Source organism: Lepisma saccharinum, chromosome 29, assembly GCF_977018435.1.
Source record: "Lepisma saccharinum chromosome 29, izLepSacc3.1, whole genome shotgun sequence".
In the NCBI taxonomy this organism is placed as follows: Eukaryota; Metazoa; Arthropoda; class Insecta; order Zygentoma; family Lepismatidae; genus Lepisma; species Lepisma saccharinum.
This window is the reverse complement of record NC_139257.1, coordinates 21,735,756-21,758,146: the sequence shown is the minus strand read 5'-3', so window position 1 is coordinate 21,758,146 and position 22,391 is coordinate 21,735,756. Positions and strand designations below refer to the sequence as shown.

The 22,391-nt window shown below is 40.3% G+C and overlaps 1 protein-coding gene across 1 annotated transcript in view; it reads right to left on the bottom strand.

Annotated features, from left to right (window-relative positions):
- Positions 1-1,471: 1,471 nt before the first annotated feature.
- The window catches only part of LOC145981371 (sodium-dependent multivitamin transporter-like), a 58,615-nt gene continuing 37,695 nt past the window's right edge, over positions 1,472-22,391 (bottom strand). The window contains exons 12-15 of the mRNA XM_083114608.1: positions 16,670-16,756; positions 11,963-12,072; positions 6,936-7,140; positions 1,472-3,802 (exon numbers count right to left, since the gene is read on the bottom strand). Coding sequence (XP_082970734.1) covers positions 3,671-3,802; positions 6,936-7,140; positions 11,963-12,072; positions 16,670-16,756 — 534 coding nt within the window. The 3' untranslated portion in view covers positions 1,472-3,670. The remainder of the gene's footprint in view (positions 3,803-6,935; positions 7,141-11,962; positions 12,073-16,669; positions 16,757-22,391) is intronic.

Below are 22,391 nucleotides of genomic sequence, written 5' to 3'. Positions count from 1 at the left end.
AGAGCGTGTTGAGAGCTAGACTCACGATCATAGGTTCGAGTCCCCGACACGGAAATGGGTGATCCTTTGTGAGTCTCCATCAATTTCATCTAACAATCATCCATCATCGATTGATTGATTCCTATATTATGGACACGTCAGCATATAGGCTATTTTTGTCCGTCACGCAATACGGGGATAAGCCCTTTACCTAAAACAAAATTCAGGACAGACCCACAACAAGAAAACAAATTATGATCAAAACATCCTTACTCGATTCTTAATAAGAATACATTCATTCATTTCTTAAGGGGAAGAGTGACAATTTTCCCTCTCTGACGCAGCTGGGGAGCACTGTTGCCAACTTAGCTCTTTTGGAGCCAGATCTGGCTCTTTCCTGCACTCATTTGGCTGTAAACTGTGGCACCCCTCCCCCCTCCAAACCCAACTATGTTACCAACTTTTGCCATGACTATACATTTTGCACGTGACGTGATATTGTTATATTGGCTTCGTCGCCCCACCCCCTCTTACCTCCCCAGCTACTTTTATATAGCGCCTTGGCTGAGGTGAATATGGCAATATTGTTATCCGCGAATCCTCAATTTTCGATTTCATACGACCATCAGTGGATTATTGAGATGGGTGATGCCGCCAGATCCAGACGGTAAAAACTAAGAATAAATTGTCATCACTTTAAAGTTAACGGTAATAGCAGCGCCCCTATCCTTACACAACTAAAATTACCCTAGGAGACACTTCATACATTCCTCCTAAATCTAGCTCCTTGAAATTTAACTTTAGCTTCATATAAGGTGAAATCTAGCTCTTTATGCGCATCAGGTTTGGCAACATTACCAGGATGGCCGTAGGATGCAAGGAGAAATGCATTACGCTTATGGGAGCATTATTCTATTTGTTCTCTCGGGAATATCAAACATTCAATGACGTAGAAAAGTACATGGACGGAAAAAATAGACGTTGAACTATGTCTTAGTCGCAGGAAAATTCGAAACTCCCATTTGATTAGCAGTACTTTGAAGTTGATTCCCCATAAGGAATATATGGGATTCTGCAAATACTTATTCATCATATTTTTTAAACATCGTGAGCTTCATAATCGACTTAAAAAAACCGTTTCCACGTGTAACATGTGGAGAAATTCATACTATCTTGTATAGTCAAGGGTTTTTCTTTTAGTAGCAGTGCCCATTTCGACGATATTGAAAAAATGCACAACTGGTACGAAATTGTCACTCTTCCCCTTAACAAGGACGAAAACTGTACTGCCTCTGCGAACTAAAATCTCCTTACCTATGTAAATAAACCAAATCAATCAATCGTTAGGTGGCGCGCGGTCAGCACGTCTAATCCCATCGCCGCTGTTTTGAGGATTTCAAGGCGAAAATTAGCTTGATGCAGCACTTCCAAAGAGAGGAACATAAGGCAAAATAAATCTATAATGGGAAAAGAAACGGTTTTTCTTGGTTTGCAAAAGGAACGATAACATTTTATTTATGAATATGCGTTTTACAGTGGTTGATAAGATCCAGCGTGTTTGTGTCTCGAGGGTTTGTAGCGTTTCAACATGTTCATGTCCTCTGCACGTTGTAAAAGTTAGGTCTCGCTCATCGCACAAGCCTCTAGCAACCTTGCCTTCTGACGTCAGCGCGGATTGCTATGCTAAATGCCTTCCTTGTTAGGTTTCGTTCTCTTAACATAAATAATACATTTGAAATATAGCTATTTATACGATGCTGCTTCGTGGGTGTGAACAATCTCAGTTGCGAAATAAAAGCTGTAGGGATAACATCGCTCTCCCGTTACAAAGTTTCCAAGCGCGTGTCTGTTTTTGTCGGTTGTTGTTATGGGCTTCTTTGTACAGTGTTTGGGTGTTTTGTGTACTAATTTTCCGTGCTTGTGTACTATTGTGCAACTTTTATAGAGTAACGGCGCTGTCCAACGGCTACAGCCGGATTGCGCACACTTTTCCGGTTTTATCAGTGGTATCTGATAAGCCGTTACGGCTGTTCGCAAACTCCAGCCAACTCAGCCCAGGTCTTACGAGTGGATTACTCAGACGTCACACGAAACGTCATGTCGACGTCACTAGCGAAGGAAGCGGCGTAGCCGACGCGAAGCTGTCACACGCTGTAGTTTACGAACAGGGTGGATTTATGGCGTGGTGGATCGTCTGCTTGACTCTTGAGCATGTTTAAAAGCAGTTGACTTTCTTTGGAAATAGTATTAGGTGAAAATGGCAGTAAATATCAACTCCATATAAAGCTCGGCTACATTAATATAAATTAATAGAATATTTTGAAAAGTTTTACAAATTGGCACAAAAAACCGAAAGAAACGAATCAACTGTATGTCTACACATCAAAAATAATTATTTTTTAGTATTTTATTGGTTGGTGAATTTAGTTTAGTGTACCGTGTATTAACAATAAGTAATAACCTTCAATTATGGTTAATGAAATGGCTTTAAAAATATTTATTTCATTACAGTTCAGATCAAAATCTACTTTTTTCATTGTTTTATACTTGTTATCTCTTCGGATACCGGTTTTTTCATATTTTTCCCATATACATCTACGGATAGAATTATAAGATAATATTAACTACATCTATTCCTTCAGCTGTCTTTCTGACTTACGAAGGCATCAAGTAAATGATTGCCGGCCATTGCAACCGCCTGCGTCGTGCTTTCTGCTAGTTTTCCTCTGCAGTCAGCCAACTCAGTCGCATCGAGAACGGCTTATGCATGTTACGAGCAAATAAGCCGGAAACGTCACCGTGACGTCACGGAGCCTGAAGTGGGCGGAGCTAGCCGTACTTGGTTTGAGTTTACCTACGTACAGATGTAGCCGGCTTCGTCTGACTTGGCTGGAGTTTTAGAACAGCCGTGTTGACAAGCTGTCACAATGTACAGGATTGCGCACAAAAAAATGAAGCGATGTTGTCAGATGTAAAATGTTCTCGAGCCATTCTCACTTCTGTTGTGTGTGTGGACTTACACGTGTTTTTGCGGTCATTAACCTAACCTAACTTTTGAGTTTGAGTAAATTGGTATGATTTACTATTTTATTTCTAATCTCTCTCTCTCTCTCTTCTTGTCTAAAGAAAAAAGCAGATTTGCGCACAGACTTTAAAGCTATCAAAGTGGCAACGTTCGAACAAAATCTGTGCGCAAAACAGGTCAGTGAGATTTGTGCGCAATCCTGGATCTAAAGTGTGCGCAACTCGGTTGCGGCACTGACCAACTCTCTCTCTCTCCCCAGTTTTGCAGTACGTTTGGCAACATGGTGTGTATCCAAACATTCATTTGCTTCGTCCCGCCAATAACTTTCGATACCGTGTGACTCGAAAATGCCCGATGACAGTCGAAGAGAATTCAACTGATCGCTGATTCGTTGTTTCCCAGCCGCCAGCTGAAATTGCGAGCGGTATAAGAGAACTAAACCTAACAATGAAGGCATCTCCACACTGACATCAGAATGCGATGTTGCTAGAGGCTTGTGCGATAAGTGAGACCTGTAAAAAATTACCGCCGTTGTACAGGGACAGTCTATATCGTGTGTGTGTGCGTTAATACAAAAAAAAATATGATTCTACACTACAAGTTGCTACTACAGCCCACAGGCGTCGCAATAGATGCAGATTCTTGGATAAGCTACAACTTCGTGCACTAAGAGTCAAGAAGAGATTCCGTGGCAGATAGTCTGTGGTTCGAATTCTTCCTCTCCTGACCTCTACGACCCCACTCATTGCTACAGAAACTTCTTGGGTTTTCGAACTGAAATTCATCATCTGCTGCTTCCTGAAAACGAAGAAATTACATATAAAATTTGCATAGCTAATATAATATTCCTAATTTGCAATATATTTCAATTAGACCCACTGGACTACACAGTAGAGAAATAATGGTTTGTGTTCAGTACTTCCTACATTTGGAGCCAAGATGGTCGCCACGTTATTCTCTGGACACTAGGGCCTACTGAAAGAGAGAGAGAGAGTGAATAGTCTGTCAGGAAGTGAAGCGACTCGATGTAAGAGTAATGTATATTTTGCGACGAGCTACATCAGTTCGATGTAATTGAGTGTCTTATTTCCGTGTATTAGTCTACCTACAGCACCATTAACCTTCCTGGAAATACTACAAAGAGTATCCGGAACAAGAAGAGTGTTTTCTTGTTGGATGACGGGCGCGAACATGCAATTACATCGAACTGATGCATTCGTCGCAAAATATACATTACTTGCAGCCAACCTGCAATACCTCTTACATCGCGTCGCTTCACTTCACTCTCTCTCTTTCAGTAGGCACTAGTGTCCAGAGAATAACGCGGCGGCCATCTTGGCTCCAAATGTAGAAGGTACTGAACAGTTTGAAAATCGTCAATTTTCTAAGAATGGAAAAGATTGGATTGATCTGGCCCAGGATAGGGACAGTTTGAAGGCTTGTGTTGTTGCAGCCTTAAACCTTCGGGTTTAAGAAGGCTAGAGAGTAAGTATCGTCAATTTTCGCTGCCTTTCATCTACCGTAAAAAAAATGACCGTGGTAGTTTTTAAAGTATTAATGACTACAGCATGTAATTAATGTAAATTTAATTGTTCATTTTTTAAAAAATATATATTTATAATCACTATCTACCGTTAAGTACGATAAATCATTCAAATTTAAATTGTCTTATGTAACTCGGTGCAGATAGGCAGTGATCAAAGACGTATTTAGGGTTATCCAGCCCCCTTCCTCCCCGAAAGACATATCAACTACTAAAATTAAATAATGAAAATATAATTGTTTTAGCATTTATTATATAATCGATGGTTATAATGTCCTCTGAACTTATTGGAAGCAGGGTCAGATTAAGACAAAATTGGGCCTGATGCGTAAAACTGATAGCATTAACTTGAAATCTTCGGTGAACAATAAACACAACGACGTTATAGTTACGTCACAGCGCAAAGAATAATAGTAACTGTATAATACAAGTAAGTAACGCTGTGTCTAGGCGTCCGAAATTGGAGCTCCAAATTTTATTCTAAGATTTATATTCAGGTTAATATAGCAAAGGAAAACAGTTCAGCTTTCGGAAAATTCTCGTCTGTTATCATCTGGGCCTATTTCAGGAATGGGCCTAATGCTGCAGCATCAATAGCACACTCCTTAATCCGTCACTGATTGGAAGGCAAGGATTATATTGGGATCATACGGGTTTGAAGGACAGTACCAAGAATTTATGTTTGCCTTGCACACTACTATTTTTGATAATATGCATAAAATATTAAGCAGGAAGTTTACATTTCGCCAACTGGAACTAACATCCTTTTTTTTGTTATTCAGTATAATACATTGTGTATTGTATATTCAATTCTTCATGTATTTGACAGTTTCTTTGCCAGAGTGTAAATAACAAATAACAATAAGAAATTATATGTATGAAATTGGAACCTAATATAATACGAAGGTCACTATTTATACTTTGAGCCTAACAATGAAAAAACAGGAATTTGGCATTGAAAACTACTTTATTGTTTTTCGAAGTATTCTCCTTTATGGTCAATACACTTTTGCATTCGTTCGAACCATTTGTCAAAGCAGTTTTTCCAATCTTCTTGAGACACCTCCATAATATGGTTTTTGAACGCATCATCGGCGTCTTCCGCCGACGAATATCGTTGTCCACGCAATTTATTCTTGACATTCGGGAACAAGAAGAAGTCATTGGGTGCCAAATCAGTACTGTACGGCGGATCAATCGATTTTTTGACTGTTCATAAAGTCGGTTGTTAGACGAGATGTGTGACAGCTGGCATTGTCTTGATGAAGAATGATCCGACGGCGTTTGTTTGTTTTCCGTATTTGATCGAAGACCTCTGGCAAACAAATTGTTGTGTACCATTCAGAGTTGACAGTTCTAAGTTCCTCTAAAAGAACAGTTGCCACATGACCAGTTCTCCAGAAAAAACAGGCGACCATTTGTTTCGATGTGCTTCGAGCGCGAACAACTTTTGTTGGATTGGGTTCATCTTGAAACACCCATACAGTCGACTGCTGTTTACGTTCCAGCTCATATGCATATATCCATGATTCGTCACCTGTTACAATCTTATATACGTCTTTTGAAGCACCCGATTGTATTTATTGAGCATTTGTTTGCACCAATTGACGCGAGCGTCTTTTTGAGTTTTTGTCAAATTGTGTGGGATCCAACGAGAACATACCTTTCTCACAGCTAAATGATCATGTAATGTTTTATATATGCTGGTGGAACTAATGCCTATGGTTGCCTCAATCTCACAGTATGTCACATGACGATCTTGCAGTATTAGGTTTTGCACAGCATCAATGTTTTCTTGAACAACAACTGATTTTGGACGACCTTCGCGAATCTCGTCGGTGAGCGAATGGCGGCCACGATTAAATTCGTTATAACAGCGTTTCACAGTGGCAAAAGATGGGGCTTCATCGCCAAATGTGGAAGTAAGTTGATCGATGCACTCTTGTCGAATCCACGTCGAAAATCGTAAAAAATCATCGCACGAAAATGTTCACGAGTTAATTAAATTTTATTGTTGTCGCGCAATCTCCAAGGCAACATAAACAACACAAATGAAGCTATTGACAAAACATTTGAAGTACGTTATGGTCAATAATGCCAGACGATTCCGTGCAAACGTCAAATCGCGCCTAACTTCAATCAATGTTGCTAAGGCTCAAAATATAAATAGTGACCCTCGTATATACGAAAATTGAGTCTGATGTCTTCAATGTTTTCTTAAAATTAGGCATTTTTCATTACATTTTCTTTTTCTTTTATAAAGGAGAAGGGAAATTCGGTCCGAATTTCATTGCAAAGGGGGAAATTTCTCTTCATATGGCAACATTGCCCCAAGATGGCGGCATCAACTTCTCTAATCATGGGAAAAGTAAGACAAAAGGGACTTACATCTCTGCATTCGTGTCCAAGATGTCGGCCCGTGATGAACTTGTAAAACCACTTGGTGATTGGCGGAAACAGGTCGGACTCCAGACTTGGTCTATGAAACGATCTGGTCAGAAGACTCACAATGAGTCCCACCACCACAGTCACGCCCCACCCTATCGGCGTGTACCACAAGTAGGACAGTTTCTGCAGAGGGAATATGTGGTCGCTGGAAAATAAATTAAGGACATCAGTATTCTTATCGGACTCAATAGAGGTAAATAAGGAATGAGGAGATTGGACAGGGTAGTGAAGCTGGAGTGCGCCTAGTATCTGAGCGATGCTCACTGAGCAAGATCTTTGCTCGTTGAGCAGACAGATCATTTACTTGACGCTGTTTGCTCATTGATCAAAATATCAGTGCCTATGAATAATCTGTGATCAATGTGGCTGCGTCGAGTGGACAAGATTTCAGTGTTTCAAAAGTTGTTAATTATGGAAATAGTTGATGTTGTGATTGACCATTGTAGTATGTATAATCTAATCATGTAACTACGAAGAAGAAGAACAAATATGTTCGATAGTCTGTTGTTGATTACGAGAGTTTTAGTTTCAGATTCCTCGGGGTCATGTTGTACGCATGTTGAAAGTTTATTAAACCTCGTTTGTGTTTTTTATGTACAGGATGTATTTTATTTCGTCTATCCGTGTTTTCACGTGTACCTAAGCATTCCACTACAATCACTCGGGAACGTTTCAGTTGATGTGGACAAAAGTGTCGAAATTTTCATTTTCACGCCCTTGCACAAATTTCCAAAACTACGGTGTACATTTGGAATAAACAACACTTTCATTTTGATACAATTACAAGAACTGGAATATTATATTACCTTCTGTTGATTGAACTTGTTCTGTAATTACGCTACATCGCAAGCCCTTAATCATAATCATTGGCCGCCAACCCGCAACCCTCACACAGTCTTCCTCTTCTTACTCTTTTCGTCCCGAGAACGAAACACAAAAACGCTATATTCTGTGGCTCAAACCTCAAACCTGTGGTGAGCAAGGTTCAAGTTCGCTCAGCCATCAAGTGAGCAGCGCTCGCCGAGCAACGCTTATTTGGCCGTCAAGTAGCTGAGCGATCACGTTGCTCGCTGAGCGCTCAGATACTTGACGCGCCCCAGGTAAAGTTTGGAGAAGAAGTGGAGGCAAGAGTGCGAGTGGTGCCTCTCAACGTATTATTCCGAAACTTCTTGCGAAGGGGCGTTCCCAGCAGGAAGTCAGTGCACCGGTTTCCCGCCTTGTTTCCAGATCTACTTATGTATAGTCGACGCGCTAACTACATTAACGACCGGCTGGCTTTGAAGTCGACGGAGCGCACCCACCAGCTCCAACAATGTGACTGAGACTCCACGTTGAGTAGACGAGCGCAATGACAGCTGCGACCATTGGCTGAACGTTGAGTGTCATTGGACGAAAACAAATCGCCCGCTATTTATCCCCACCCACGTTTGTGGCGGTCGTTTTCTTTGTTCTTCGACGTTAACGAGTAAACGCGTGGACTTTACCTATCTGGTACTACTACACAAGGAGTAGAGGAATGGAAAACACAGTTGTTGGACGGAGTGATTGGACAGAAGGCAGGATAAGGCTTACCAAACGTCCTCTTTTCCCGGACATGTAATACAGTGCATTTTTCGGGTCGAGTCACCTGCTGAACGGCGACTAGCTCAGCGGGAAGTAAAATCGCATCTGCCGGCATTTAGACACAGTTGTACCACAGAGAAGTGTGGTTGTACGCTGACTTGCCTCTGGACGCGTCAATGCTTCATTATCCAGATAGCTGGTGTCCAGTTTGCACGTGTTTGTGAAGTGTTAAGGTGTTAACAAGTGTTTTAGATCATTTTAGTTTACCTTTCCGCACATTTGAAACAACGCATTTTTATGCACGACTCTGTGACCGCATACCAATCCTCGTAGCAGTTCTGGCAACTGGAGAATCGCAGGGGACCAACTTCCTTACTGGGATTTTTACCTTTCAGGCCTAAACCACATACGCTTACTCATGCAAAATGTCAAAAACAAGTCTGGGTTTAGTAATTTCAAGTTTTTATTAACTTTCACATGCAAACATGCTTGAAATTTATTAAAAAACAATCCGATTGACATGCATCGCAAAAACGTACAACCACGGCTTCCATTAAGCTAAGCCACAGAATATCTCCACACTGCTATTCCTCTCTTTTATACAATGCGATTGTCAATATGGCTTTTCTTTACATCGCTGTCAAAGTTATAATTCATACAGCGTGATTGCCATTATGGCTTTTTACACATTGCTAGCAAAGTTGTATTTGTACAGCGTGATTATTTTTTTTATATACAACATTTTCGACTTGAGAACTTATGATCTGTCATAACTCTTACGTCATTACGAATTCTTGTAGGGAAGTTAAAGTACGTTTTGCAGCAGAATTCCCAGATGTTCCTGTTTCACACAAAGACAGAGTTCGGATACTTGTGAACAAATTTAGGTAATGAGGATCTGTTTTTGATAAGAAGCAAAGGATAAAACGGCGTGCTTAATGAGGAGAAACGTTGAGTTCAAGTACGATCAAATTTCCTTCCGACGTCTTGCACAAGAAACAGACATTTTCATGACGTCTGCGTGGCGAGCTACCAAGGTTTCAAACCTGAAACCATACATTAGAAGAATTGAAAACAAAGATCAGGAGGGAAATTGAAGCAATTTCGGAAGAGATACTGGTACATGCTAGTGAAAATTTCCTTTAAATATGCCGTAAATGTGTGGATGCAGGAGGACATCATTTCCAACACCTCTTGTAATAAGGTGCGTGCTCAACTTAATTGTAACTGTGAATGCAATTGTACGAGAATACAATAATATTGCATCCTGTTTGCCGGCAGACGCGAACTTACTTTCCGCCAAGGTTCCGTGGGCGATTCGGAGTTCCGATATTTCTGACACCGTCATTTGCGACACTAAGGCAAAAACTGGTTTTCTCCCGTCATAAGCGACACTTCTTGGATTTTCCCCTACGATTTCTAATTTGTTTACCAGAATTAGCGACATTTGCGTACGTGCAGCAGCAATAGCGTCTCTGAAGAAAGTATTTCCCGAGGCTCAGATCAGTGGTTGCAATTATCACTTTAACCTATGTTTGTGGCGAAAGGTGCAGGACTGACAAACGATTACAAAACAGATCCAGACGTGCGGTTGTGTATAAGAATGTGTTCAGCTCTGACTTACCTCCCTGTGGCTGTCGTCGATGATGGATGGCTGTGTGTGGTGGAAGATGCGCCAAACCACGACATATTTAGAAATTTATTTGGATTATTTCGTTGAACAGTGGATGAACAACTCTGTTTTGGACATTTCCATGTGGAACTGCTCCCAACAGCGGCACAGGACTAACAATGTAGTCGAGGGATGGAACCATACAGTTAATGTATTGACGGAAAAGTCAAGTCCTAACGTGTACCAATTAGTGAAGACTTTAAGATTAGAAGCTGTGTACAACGACTACTTATGTGAGAGGAGGGCCTTGAATCTTAAAGGGAAACGTTGACGACGTCAGTACATTACAATAGATGAGAGAATAGAAAGAGCGTTTGCCGACTATGAAATGCATAGAGGTCTTAAGCGCTTTTTGAGGAGAATGGCGTACGTACAGAAATTAGAATGAAAATAGTAACATGTTGGTCCAACTGCAAGAGAAACGACGCATTCTACATTTCTACATTGACAAGGGATTGCAGTGTGCTCCTATACTGACAAGGGATCTAAAAAGATCCGTCATTGACAAAGGATAAATACATCCAGCTTTTACACACCCAGCTTCCATGATGCCAGTGAGAAGGAAAACTAATAAAGGTTTTAAAAAACACACCAGCTTCCTTGATGCTGCCAGTCCCAAGCCTGGATAAAGTGTGAAGGAAAGCTATTTACATTTTGTGTCGCAGATGACGGTGTCACAACTGTCATGGAATATACTTTCCATACACTGTCGCATATGGCGGCAGAAATGCTAGTATCGCATACGACGGTGTCGCAAAAGTCGTGGATTCGGGCGATTCGACCGTAAAAGGTCTTATGTCCGGCGTTCGGAAGGAATTCGAAGAAAAAAACATAAATGTTCTAAGCTTTGAGCGTCAGATAATTTGAATTAAGTAAATACGTGTTTCTTGATATCGTTGTGGTTAAAACTGTCGTGACGCCCAACCGATGGTGTACTGGTAACGTCGTTGCCTTGTAAGCAAGGTTCGATACCCGGTGGAGGCACATAGTGGTTCGGATGCCACTTTAAACTGTAGGTCCAGTCCAAATCAGCTTTTCTGTGCACAAAGTAGACTAGGAACAAAATGACAATATCATTTTGTGCTACAATGGAAATGAATAGAACTCATGCCTTCCTGCTAAGGAAAAAAAAGCTCACAAAATGGAAATTCTAGGCTATTTTACAGTGATATTTCATGTGGGGCCCTTATCATTACTAGGCAGGGTTGTTAAAGATCCAGGAATTTTAAATTAATTCAATTCCGGTGTAGGAGAGAAAATCAGCAGGCGTAAATGGGTTCTGGACCGTAAAGAACCTTTTTATCTGTGAAGTGTTTCAATTCGGTCCAGGAACAATTTTTCCGGATCAATTTTAATACGGTCCAGGAAGCTTTTTTCCAGCTGAATTTAAATATGGTTCGAGGAACCTTTTTTTCCGGCTGAATTTAAATTCGGTCCCGGAACATTTTCTCCGGGTCAATTTAGATGCGGTCCAGGAACCTTTCTTTTTTCGGATACAAGATCCGTATTGAAATGGAACAATACGCAAATTGGACCGAATTTAAATTGTGCGAGAAAAAAGTTCCCGTCCTGCAGCGAAACCAATGAGACCTTTAATAACCCTGTTACTAGGAATAATTTTCAGATCATTCCTGAGTAAATCATTTCTTATAAAAAAACACTAAATTTAAAGCTAGACTTGCATAAAGAGGTGCAAAGACATAGATATAATGCAAAAGCTAAACTCGCGTACCTGTAAACAATCGTAGCACTGTCGTTTTGTTCTGCTGGTATACTTACTATGTGCCCAACAAGTAGCCAGCACATCACGCCTAAGCTTAACAGCAAGCCAACCAGCGCCCCCTGGAAGGAGAAAGTATTAACCTGTGAAACAACTTTATAACCGGACACAGTGGGGGCCGTGGGGGCCTTTGCCTAACCCCACATTTCGCCACTTTAACTCCGGATTATGCTAAATCTTATCTACAAAGGAAAATATACTGTCTTCCCCCCCCCCCCCGTTTTGACACCTTGCCCCCCAGTTTTGAAACCCAATTGCCGCCACTGACCGGACACTATGGACATTTCTGAAAGCTGCTGAGCCTGCAACATGTGAGTTCTGAGGCGTAAGATTGGCATACTGAATGTTTTTTAATACACAGTATTGTTCTCTTTTAACATTTTTGTATGTGCTGGATACAGGGGTGCCCTACGTCATGGGAAGTTTTTTGGTGGGACGAAATTTTATACCAATTCTTTATATATTCATACAAAAATAGCGAGGATCGTTTAGTTTGATTGACTTGTTATTGATTTTTCGTTTTGGTATTGTGTACAGTTTTTCTACCTACCGGTTGGTGATCGCGACGATGGAGTTGAAATGAGACACCTTTAGAATCCACCAGACAAACTGTTAAGGATAAGGTTCTGTACTCTGACAATGACAGTGAGCCCGAGCACTTTTGTACGTTTTATGTTATAGATCTTTTCAGTTCTTACGGCGGGCGCTCTACAAGCTGGCAGAGGTAGTGGGGAGCGGGGAAGCGACCAATCTAGCGCAATAAGAAACGCAGCAGCCGGTAGAACAAGGTGCACGTAGTACTTCTTCCCGCCACGTTGTATCTCTCGGCGCCACAGCCGTTGTCTGGTTGGTCTGCGGCGTATTCCCGCTCCCCACTTCCCTTACCAGCTTGTAGAGCGCCCGCCGTAAGAACAGAAAAGAGTTATAGCAAACATGAAAGTGAGCCGTGCTTTTCCTTTCTTTAGTCTTTTAAATTCATGTGTAAAGAAAACATATATTGCTTAAATATGTTCGTATTATATTGTTCCGCAAATTTTGTCTAATTCAGCATAAAGGGGAGGGGAAGGGGGAATGTTTTACCTTTTGAAAGAGGGGCATTCCTGGCTGGAGATTCCAGTGCCCAGGGAGATAATTTAGTGCCACCTGTAACTAGAGAAAAGGAGGAAGGAAGGGAAAGAAATGAAAATGCAGTAAGAGAGAGGGAGAAGAAAGTTAGAGGGAAAAGGTCAGTCAGAGATGAAAGGGGAAGAAAGCAAAGGAAAGAATGGAGAGATAGATAGAAACAGGAAGAAAGAAAAAGTAATAAAAGGCACAGTGGCGTCGCCAGGCCCTTTTGGGGGGGCTTCAGCCCCCCAATCCCTCAATAAGCCCCCCCAATTTTTAGCTATTATTAAATACAGTATTTCGAAAAACATATTTGAACAATTGTTAATGCAAGAACATACCTCTAGATACATATTCTGGGAAAGAATCGTTTCGTTGTGACAGTTTTTTTTTTTAAACCACGATCTTACATCTGACACGTCAGGTCTTTAGCTGGCAACAGTGCAAACGATCGCTGTCATTTGTTCTATTTTCAAAACGGTTGCTACGCGATGAAACGGTAGTGGTGCGTTTTGTGTTACGGAGTTTGTGATATTGTGTGTTTGTTATCAAAGCTTTTTGTGACATTTTTGTGATATCCATCTGTTTTCATAAAAATTAATGCAGTAAGTTTCTGTTAGTTTTAATTCCTTATGCTTGTTATATATTATTGTCTTATTAATCACTTTGCTATTTTCAAACATTAAAAATATTTACAATAGTAGTAAGTCATGTATCTTGTTGCAGCCCTTCCAAAGCAGATGGCCTAGCGACGCCACTGAAAAGGCACGAAACAGAGAGAGGATTGGAAGAGACTGAAATAAATTATCGAGAGAGAGAAGAGGGAAGAAAGATTGGAGAGACATAGAAAAGAGAAGAATGGAAGTGAAATAGAGGATCGGGAGGAAGAAACAGAAAAATGGAAATAAGAAAAATAAAACTGAGAGATAGAAAACGGGTAAGAAAGAAGAAGAAAGCCAGAAACAGAGAGAACAGTGGCGGCACCAGGATTAGCCATCTAGGGGGGTGCGGAATGAAACTTAAGGGGTGAGATGTTGAAAATAAAGAAAAAATTGAACATGCATGTTTACTTTAGCGGGTTTAGCCACTACATCAAATACCAGTAAACTTCTAGTAGGCTTCTATGAAAATATCAAATGACGTAATTCATTTTTGCTTGCTTGGTTTGACCCAAACGCATATAAATCAAGGGTTCCCAGGTTCGATACCCGGTGGAGGCACATAGTGGTTCGGATCCCACTTTAAACTGTTGGTCCAGTCCCAATTAGCCTTACTGTGCATAAAGTGGACTTAAAAACACCAAATCAATCAATCAATCAAAAACCAAACCCACATAAAGAAGTAAATGTGGCTTTCCTTTTGCCTGTAGTTACAACACTAGTGGTCTCTCTTGAATACTTAATATTATACGCTCATGTGACGTCATGGTTTTGATAAGTCATACGTAAATGACACTGGAATAAAAAAAACTGATTTTGTTGATTTAACAATACCTGTTTTGTTAAACTATGACACGTTCTTTTAGTCAAAAGAACATGATTTAACTAAAAGAGCAAATAATAAGTTCACATGATGAAAGACTCGAAAGCATTCACGTGATGCCTCTCAGGGTATTGGGTAATATCACACTCTCTGTTAGTTCGTCAAATAAAAATCAAAGTTAAGTTTGCACTATGAAAAGAAAGTATATTTTATCTTCTTTGCAAACTAAATACTTATGTGCCTAACATAAAATCCATTTCACTCCAAGAAATTAAACTTCTTATAATTCAACTTGATCACTCCATTCAAACTCAGAGCCCGAACCTGTGCCCGAACTTCAAAGTCAAGACAAAACACAATCGTAATTGCCATGGTAACAGCTCTTAACAAGATAAGTATATACAGGTTAGTCACTATCCTGACATTATCAGTGATAGGTAAATTACAGAAATTAAGATTAAAGAACAAAAAACATTTATACAAGAGAAAACATAATTAATATCAATAAATATTAGTGCAATGGAAAAGGACGTGTCAACTATTGGTAATAATAAAAAAAAAGTAAAGTGTTCCCCTGTGCATAGCACCACGCCATGAAGGCGTATAGGGGGTGTGGGGGTAACGCCCCACACTTCCTTGATCCGGTCGTGAGTGGGGGTGATGTGATCAGCATCACGCCCCTGACCGCCTTTACCCCCAGGGTTTCCTCCAGGTACCCATGTTATTCGACGCTGGGTGGGTGCCGGGGCCGCTTCCAACGTTAGAAAAGTTCCCGGATTTGAACCGGCCGGGGATCGAACCCGGGACCTTGAGCATGGTAGTCAGACTATTTACTAAAACTATTATTTTTATTGATTGCTATAAACTATTTTTGTTTAATCCCATGTTTCTCCTCTGTGAATAGTTAACACCTACTTTTGACTAAAAGTTCGGATTAAACAAAAATAGTTTCTAGCAATCAATAAAAATAATAATTGTAGTAAATGGTACTATTTTTTTTTACAATTACCAATAGTTTAACCAAACACGTCTTGTACCAATTATGGGGTATGCAAGCAAGCACCCCTTCGCGCCCCCATGGCGACGCCCCGGAGAAAGAAAGGCAAGAAGGGGAAAAGAAGAAGAAGGAAATAAAGGAAAAGGAAATAAAAAGCGAGAAGGGAAGAGAGGAAAAATCGAGAGTCAGATAGAAAAAGAGAGAAGGGAAATAATAAACCAGAGAGAGAGAAAGGGAAGATTGGAAGTGAAATAGATATTCCGAGAGACAAAGAGCATGGACGTCGCCAGAAATTTTTGCAGGGGGGGTTCGGGCAAATTATAAAAGTTGAATGTAGATGAATAATAAGTATTATTACCACGGTTATAAATGTTATTACACAATAATAAATATTATAAACTAACAAAAATAAATGTTATTCGAAATAATAATGATTATTATTAATTTTATATAAATGGAGAGACTCGATCCATCAAAGGAGTGAATACCAGCACATTATATCTTTTGCATTTTATGCAGTTAGTATAGCTTCTGCACGTCAAGAAGAGGCTTTAAATATTAGGGTTTTTTTTTTTATATATAAAGTGTGTTGTGTGACCTCTCACCTACGACTCTAATTATTAGAATTTTGAAAACAGTGGAACCATTATTTCTTTGGATGAAATGGTAGAATACAACCTTATTCCTGTAATTGTCACTCAATTTTTATCGATGCAATGCATTTTTATTTTGATTATTTTGTTCGAATACTAACTAAATGAACTTTATTTCTGTTCTTAATAATAGGAGTAACAAACTTTCGGCTTTCTTGTACCTTTAAATGAACAATGTCAATTTCCAGGGGGGGGCTTACTGACCCGTTCGACCCCCCCCCCCTCCGGACGCCCATGACAAAGAGGGAAAAGGAAGAAATGAGTAACAAAGAATCGAGACACAGAAAACAACATAGAAAGCATACTGCATTCGTTTCGCCATGCTTACTCACAGTCATACTGGGCATGCATGGCTATAGATCTACACATGATGTAACGTCATCGGTTCATTACAATTAGTGCGCAAATGTTAAACCGACTTACCACAACGTTGGCCCATGGCACAAACAGTCCGAGAGAAAATAGTCCCAGGATGATTCCTCCCAGGGTATCTTGTATCCTTATTGACATCTAGAAAACAATAATTACTTCATTAATTACATATTCCTTTGCGACAAAATGATCGTGTAGTGGTCAACCTGCTCAGAAAGCTCATATCAGATTACTGCTCGAACATGACACTCCTGGTGATTCCCCTCCAAGATAATTCGTGTAATACAGAGCATTCCCTGACATTCGCACGCTACAGTCTGTTTTTATCGCTCTCCCTGCCTTCGCTCTCTTTCCCTTTCTGTTGACGTTGCAGACTGACGCCAGTATAATCCTCCCTCGGAAGTTGTGTTGTGTCGCGTCCGTGTGTTGAAGATTGTGGCTTAATATGGCACCACAAAAGTTTACATTACAACAAAGGATTTATCTTGTCGAGTGTTACTTCGGAAAGAGAAATTTTGAAGAAGTGGGAGGACGTTTTGCAATGAAATTTCCTAGTGTTCCCGTTCCACATAGGACCACCATATTAAACCTTGTAAAAAGTTTAGAGTAACAGGGTCAGTTCTGAATAAAAGTGGAAAGAAAAATGGGGAAATAAAGTATACAAAGACAATCCGCACACCATCCGTGAGTTAAAAGAGAGTATTGTACGAGAAATCGGGAGAATTACAGTAGACGAACTTGCAGGTGTAAATGCCAATTTCCTTGGGAGATGCCAGGAATGGGTTGCAGCAGAGGGACATCATTTTCAACATATTCTGCATGGATTGATTTGGTGTTTTAAGTCCACTTTATGCACAGTAAGGCTAATTGGGACTGGACCTACAGCTTAAAGTGGGATCCGAACCACTACGTGCCTCCACCGGGTATCGAACCCGGGATACCTTGATTACAAGGCGAGGACGCTACCACTGCGCCATCGGGGAGGCCCTAACATCTTCTGCAGTCAAGGTTAGTACACAATATGAAAACTGTAATTTTAATAGCCGACTCTAACGACTGTCACGGACCCCGTTCACCGGGAAAGACAAGCACTGATGCCGGTCCGCTTGCCGTCGAGTCTCGTAGCGAATGTCAGGGAATGCTCTGTAGTATGTTGTTTTTTCTCCAGTCAGATATTACACTCCAGTGTCCTTGCTACAGTGCGAGCATGACTCATCGCACCCAACTGAAACACCTTCTTGGTCAAGCGCCGTATTTCGTCTTCTGACACAATCGCGGAATGCTCTCGTGGTTAGGTTAAAATCTCTTAGCACAAATACACCACATTTAGCCTAACGACGAAAGTATTTAACCTGACGTCAGAAGACGAAATACGGCGCTTGACCAAGAAAATGTTTGTGTTGGGTACGATAAGAGAAACCATTCGAGCATGTTAGTCGAGGCCCGTAGCTAGAATGGACATTTCCACTCTAACCTCAAATATGATTTAAACTGTTTCACTGCATGTCATTAATTTTATATTAACGTTGTGCAAAATAGTTTGTGTTAATTCAAAATAGTTTGCGAGAAATTGGCCTTACAAGTTGTGCCAAATTGATGCTGTACGTCACGAAAACCGAACGACCTCTGATTGGATATTCCAGTTATGACGTTCTCGTTCGGCAGTGAACTCTGTCGTCTGCTTAGCGCTCTAGAAATCCATGCACGAAGGCGTTCGATGCTCCTCGTGTTTGTAACGCTGAGAGGATTCTCTGTGATTTTCAAAATTAAAGTTTCGATTATGACATGCGAGAGATGTACGAAAGCCAATTCCGTCAATCTAACATGTGCAGATGCATTCACGGAAGCTCCATATTTTGCACAACTGATATTGGATGGACCAGAGATAAGTCCTCTTATCTCTGGTCCATCCAATATCAGTTGTGCGTAAGCAGCGACTTAAGTTTTGCAAGGGAAATTTGACATGGTATTTACTTTCATCGACAGCTTATTCAAGATCATTTGATATTATTCTGTTGAAAGGTTTTTCTCAGTAGCAATCATTCCTAATTTTCAGTTATTATTAGTAGTCTAGTATTACTGCAGTGCAATAAGTTTACCTGAAAAAAAATGTCAGTGTCTTTTTGCACGACGGTATAAAACAGCGTTTTTTTTTCTTTCTTCTTGCGTTGCTGAAAATACATAAATGTATGTAATGCAAATGAGCGTCGGGAAGGGCGGGGGTTCGAACCGGTCTGTTGACCAGCTCCTAGAAGTTGGCATCCTTCATTTCAAGTTACAAAAAACAAAGGTATATTATTTTTATTGTAAATAATAATAACAGAAATAAATTTCAGTTAGATATCATTCCAACCATGGACGTTGCCAGAATTTTTTGCTGGAGCTCGAGAAATGATAAAACTTGAATAGTAGAAATAATAACAATAATAAAAATTGATAATACGTAATACAAATGTTATTTTACAGTGAAAAATATTATATACTAATAAAAATAGATAAGTGAATATATAGTACAAAGTTATTTCATACATTTTTTGTTCACATTTCACTCAGTGTACTAAAATTCACAGTTATTGTATTTGTTATTAACTTTTGCATATATCATTCGCGAAAAGGCTGTAAAAGTTAGGAGAAAATTTTACTCATAACCCAGACAGCACATAAGCTTGTGGCAAGCTTGCGATAGCTTCCTTTTAGCTTGTCAAAGCAAGCTTGACATGGCAAGCTGGACGTAAGCCTGATGCATGTGATAACTAGCATGATAGGATGCATTTTTTAAAAAATAAAACAATACAGACACCCATTTAATATAACAATAGAGATACTTACTAAACATAAGCAATAATGACAAAATAAAATAAAACCGAAATACAGTGGAATGATTTCCAGTGTGAGTAAAGTACCAAAGCTTTTATTTCATACGGCTTACACTAGATGGCAGTGCGACTCAAATGTAAAACAAACATAAGTTTTAGTAACAAAAATAAGGATAACTTTGATTGTAGTTAGTGAAGAAATGTGTTTTATTATCCTTCGAAAGATGTGTGAATATTGAAGTGCAACAAAGATCAGAAAATAAAATGTGGTGAATAAAATTGAAACTCCCATGATAAATATATTTATCCCAGACTATATAATTAGGAGCTAAGTACTGCAAAGATCCCTCTAAACGGATGAACGGGGAAAAAAAACTGCAAAGACATCAGGTATAGGTAATTGTAAGTCGGTCTCTCTTGTGTCACGCATCGTGGGCCAATTACTCCCGGTGGAAGCCGTAAGTCTGGAACGGACAAACGGTACCAATTGTGCCTATACGGTGGTTAGGTGATTGCGAGGAACCTTTCTTTTGGTTGAACACGTTGAGTGGAGTAGACATATGACTTACACTATTTTTTGACAACTCTTCTTGGTTGTCTTGGGCTCTACAATTAGTTTGGAATTGCTTCATTGGATTGAGTTGTCGGTTGGTTTGAGTTTGTGCGCTTTCCCACAGGATTTTCGTTTGTTGCATTGGATCATATAACAACTCACGGTTGTGGTCTTCTGATATGCATCATGGTCTTCCTGCAACGCAGCTACGACAGCGAGAAGGGGTGAAAACCTTCACCGGAGGTACTAAACGGACGGACGGTCTAAACTCCGAGACGATGCTCGATTCACGAAGTACCAATGATCCAATGCAAACGTCCAGCTATTCCACCAAACACCGACGTCGCAATTCCTATGAAGGATTACCTCAACGTCAACGATCTAGATCACCAATTAAACGAGATGCAGCAAATACAGTTCATGCAAACCAACTAGAAACCAAACAGGGTACCAGCTTATACAACTTCCTGCTCACCAAATACAATACAGCAAAACATGTATTCCAACAAACATCTAAATATGTGCCAAGGGCACAAATTTCACAAATACTGTTCACCCTTAATGGCATCATATTGAAATCACCAGATCCAGACTTTGCAAAACTAATTAGAAACAAAGCTTCTTTGAAATTTATGGAGCCAAAGCAAACATCCAAACACTGAATGCTTCCACTCAAAAACAAACACCACTACCACATAAATCCCCACTACTATCAGTTGTCATCAGGGGTAGAACCTAGCCTAACAGACGAAGAGATCTTTGAGGAACTGGAATGCGAAGGTGTACAAATCCGCAAATGTATCCGTATTCGCAATAACAACGGACACTTTATTTGACCCAATAACAGCTTCAAGAATTAAAAGAAAACTCAAAACAAGCTGTTGACAACTTCTTCACCAGCATACATAAAAATCCATCCCTTAAAACGCATAGGTTTAAAAAAAAATAATAATGAAAATAGTCATGGACAATTTGCACGGTAATACTCATGGATCCCACTGTACTGCCCAGAGCCACACGTCCCACAAGTAACACTACCCCTGACGTTGTTATAACATCAACATCTCTTAGTCCCTGCTTGAACATATCTGTGCTGGATTCCATCGGCAGTGACCACGACCCAGTGAAAATCACCTTAAATCTTGGTAACCGCAATACAAGCAGTACAATACAACCTCGAAATCTGGTGTTACAACAAAGTGAACTGGGAGGCATATAGTGAAAAGCTACAGAATGCTTTTTCTGACCCGCATCCACCACTAAACAATCTACAGGAACTCGATACGATGGTGGAACATCTTACGGCACAGATTACCAGTGCGGCCACCACTCACATACCTACGACCACTCTCAATAGTTACAAACCAAAGCTACCTCCGCAATATCTTCACCTAATCACAGCATCACGACGAGCATACAGGGACTACCTCCAGATCAGAAATCCTGAATCCCTTAACTTACACCGTCAATGGCTGCGAACAGTACAAAACTATATAAAAGCTTATAAACAACGTCGATGGATTGAAACGTGCAACCAATTGAGTGATGAAAGCCATCCCACAAAATACTGGAAACGTTTCAAGGTGCTCACTGGACAATCCAGTAGTACTCCATATCCGATAACAATCAAGGACGCAGCTCTAAACACCGACACTGAAAAAGCTTATGCCTTCGCAAATATCTTGCAAGACACTTTCACTACAACACCACAACTAGCTCCAAATCTCCGCCTCCAGATCAAAATTGACAGTCACCAACCCCAATAACAGGCAACTGCAACCCAGCAATACGCACACTATTGATCCTACAAATGCTCTAACTGTTCCTATCACAACAGACGATATTATCAATTACTGTGCGTGGGAAGAGAAACACTGCTCCCGGATTGGACAATAACACATACGTTTTGATTAAGCAGGCCCCGCTTGCATTGCTGTCATTTCTGGCTATTATCTACAACTTTATCCTCCGCACAGGACACTACCCGACAGACTGGAAGATTTCGAAGGTTCTAATGTTCCCAAAGCCACACAAAGATAGTACCAACCCTACAAACTATCGACCTATTCAGCTCACATCAACCTTTAGCAAAATATTCGAACGCATCATGGTTCGACGCATACACATGCACTTACAAGCACACAGTTTACTTCCGTCGCACCAAGCAGGCTTTAGACCTCAACACAGTGTCCTTGATAATTTGTTAAAACTAACGACTCGCATCACAAATCACTTCAACACTTCCAAACCATCCTGTCTAGTACTATTCGACCTGGAGAAAGCATTTGACAAAGTATGGCATACTGGGCTCATCTACAAGCTCCATAAATTCCACCTACCGCTTTCCTATGTCAGATTAGTACACAGCTTTCTAACAAATAGGGTCGCTTATGTCACTGTAAAT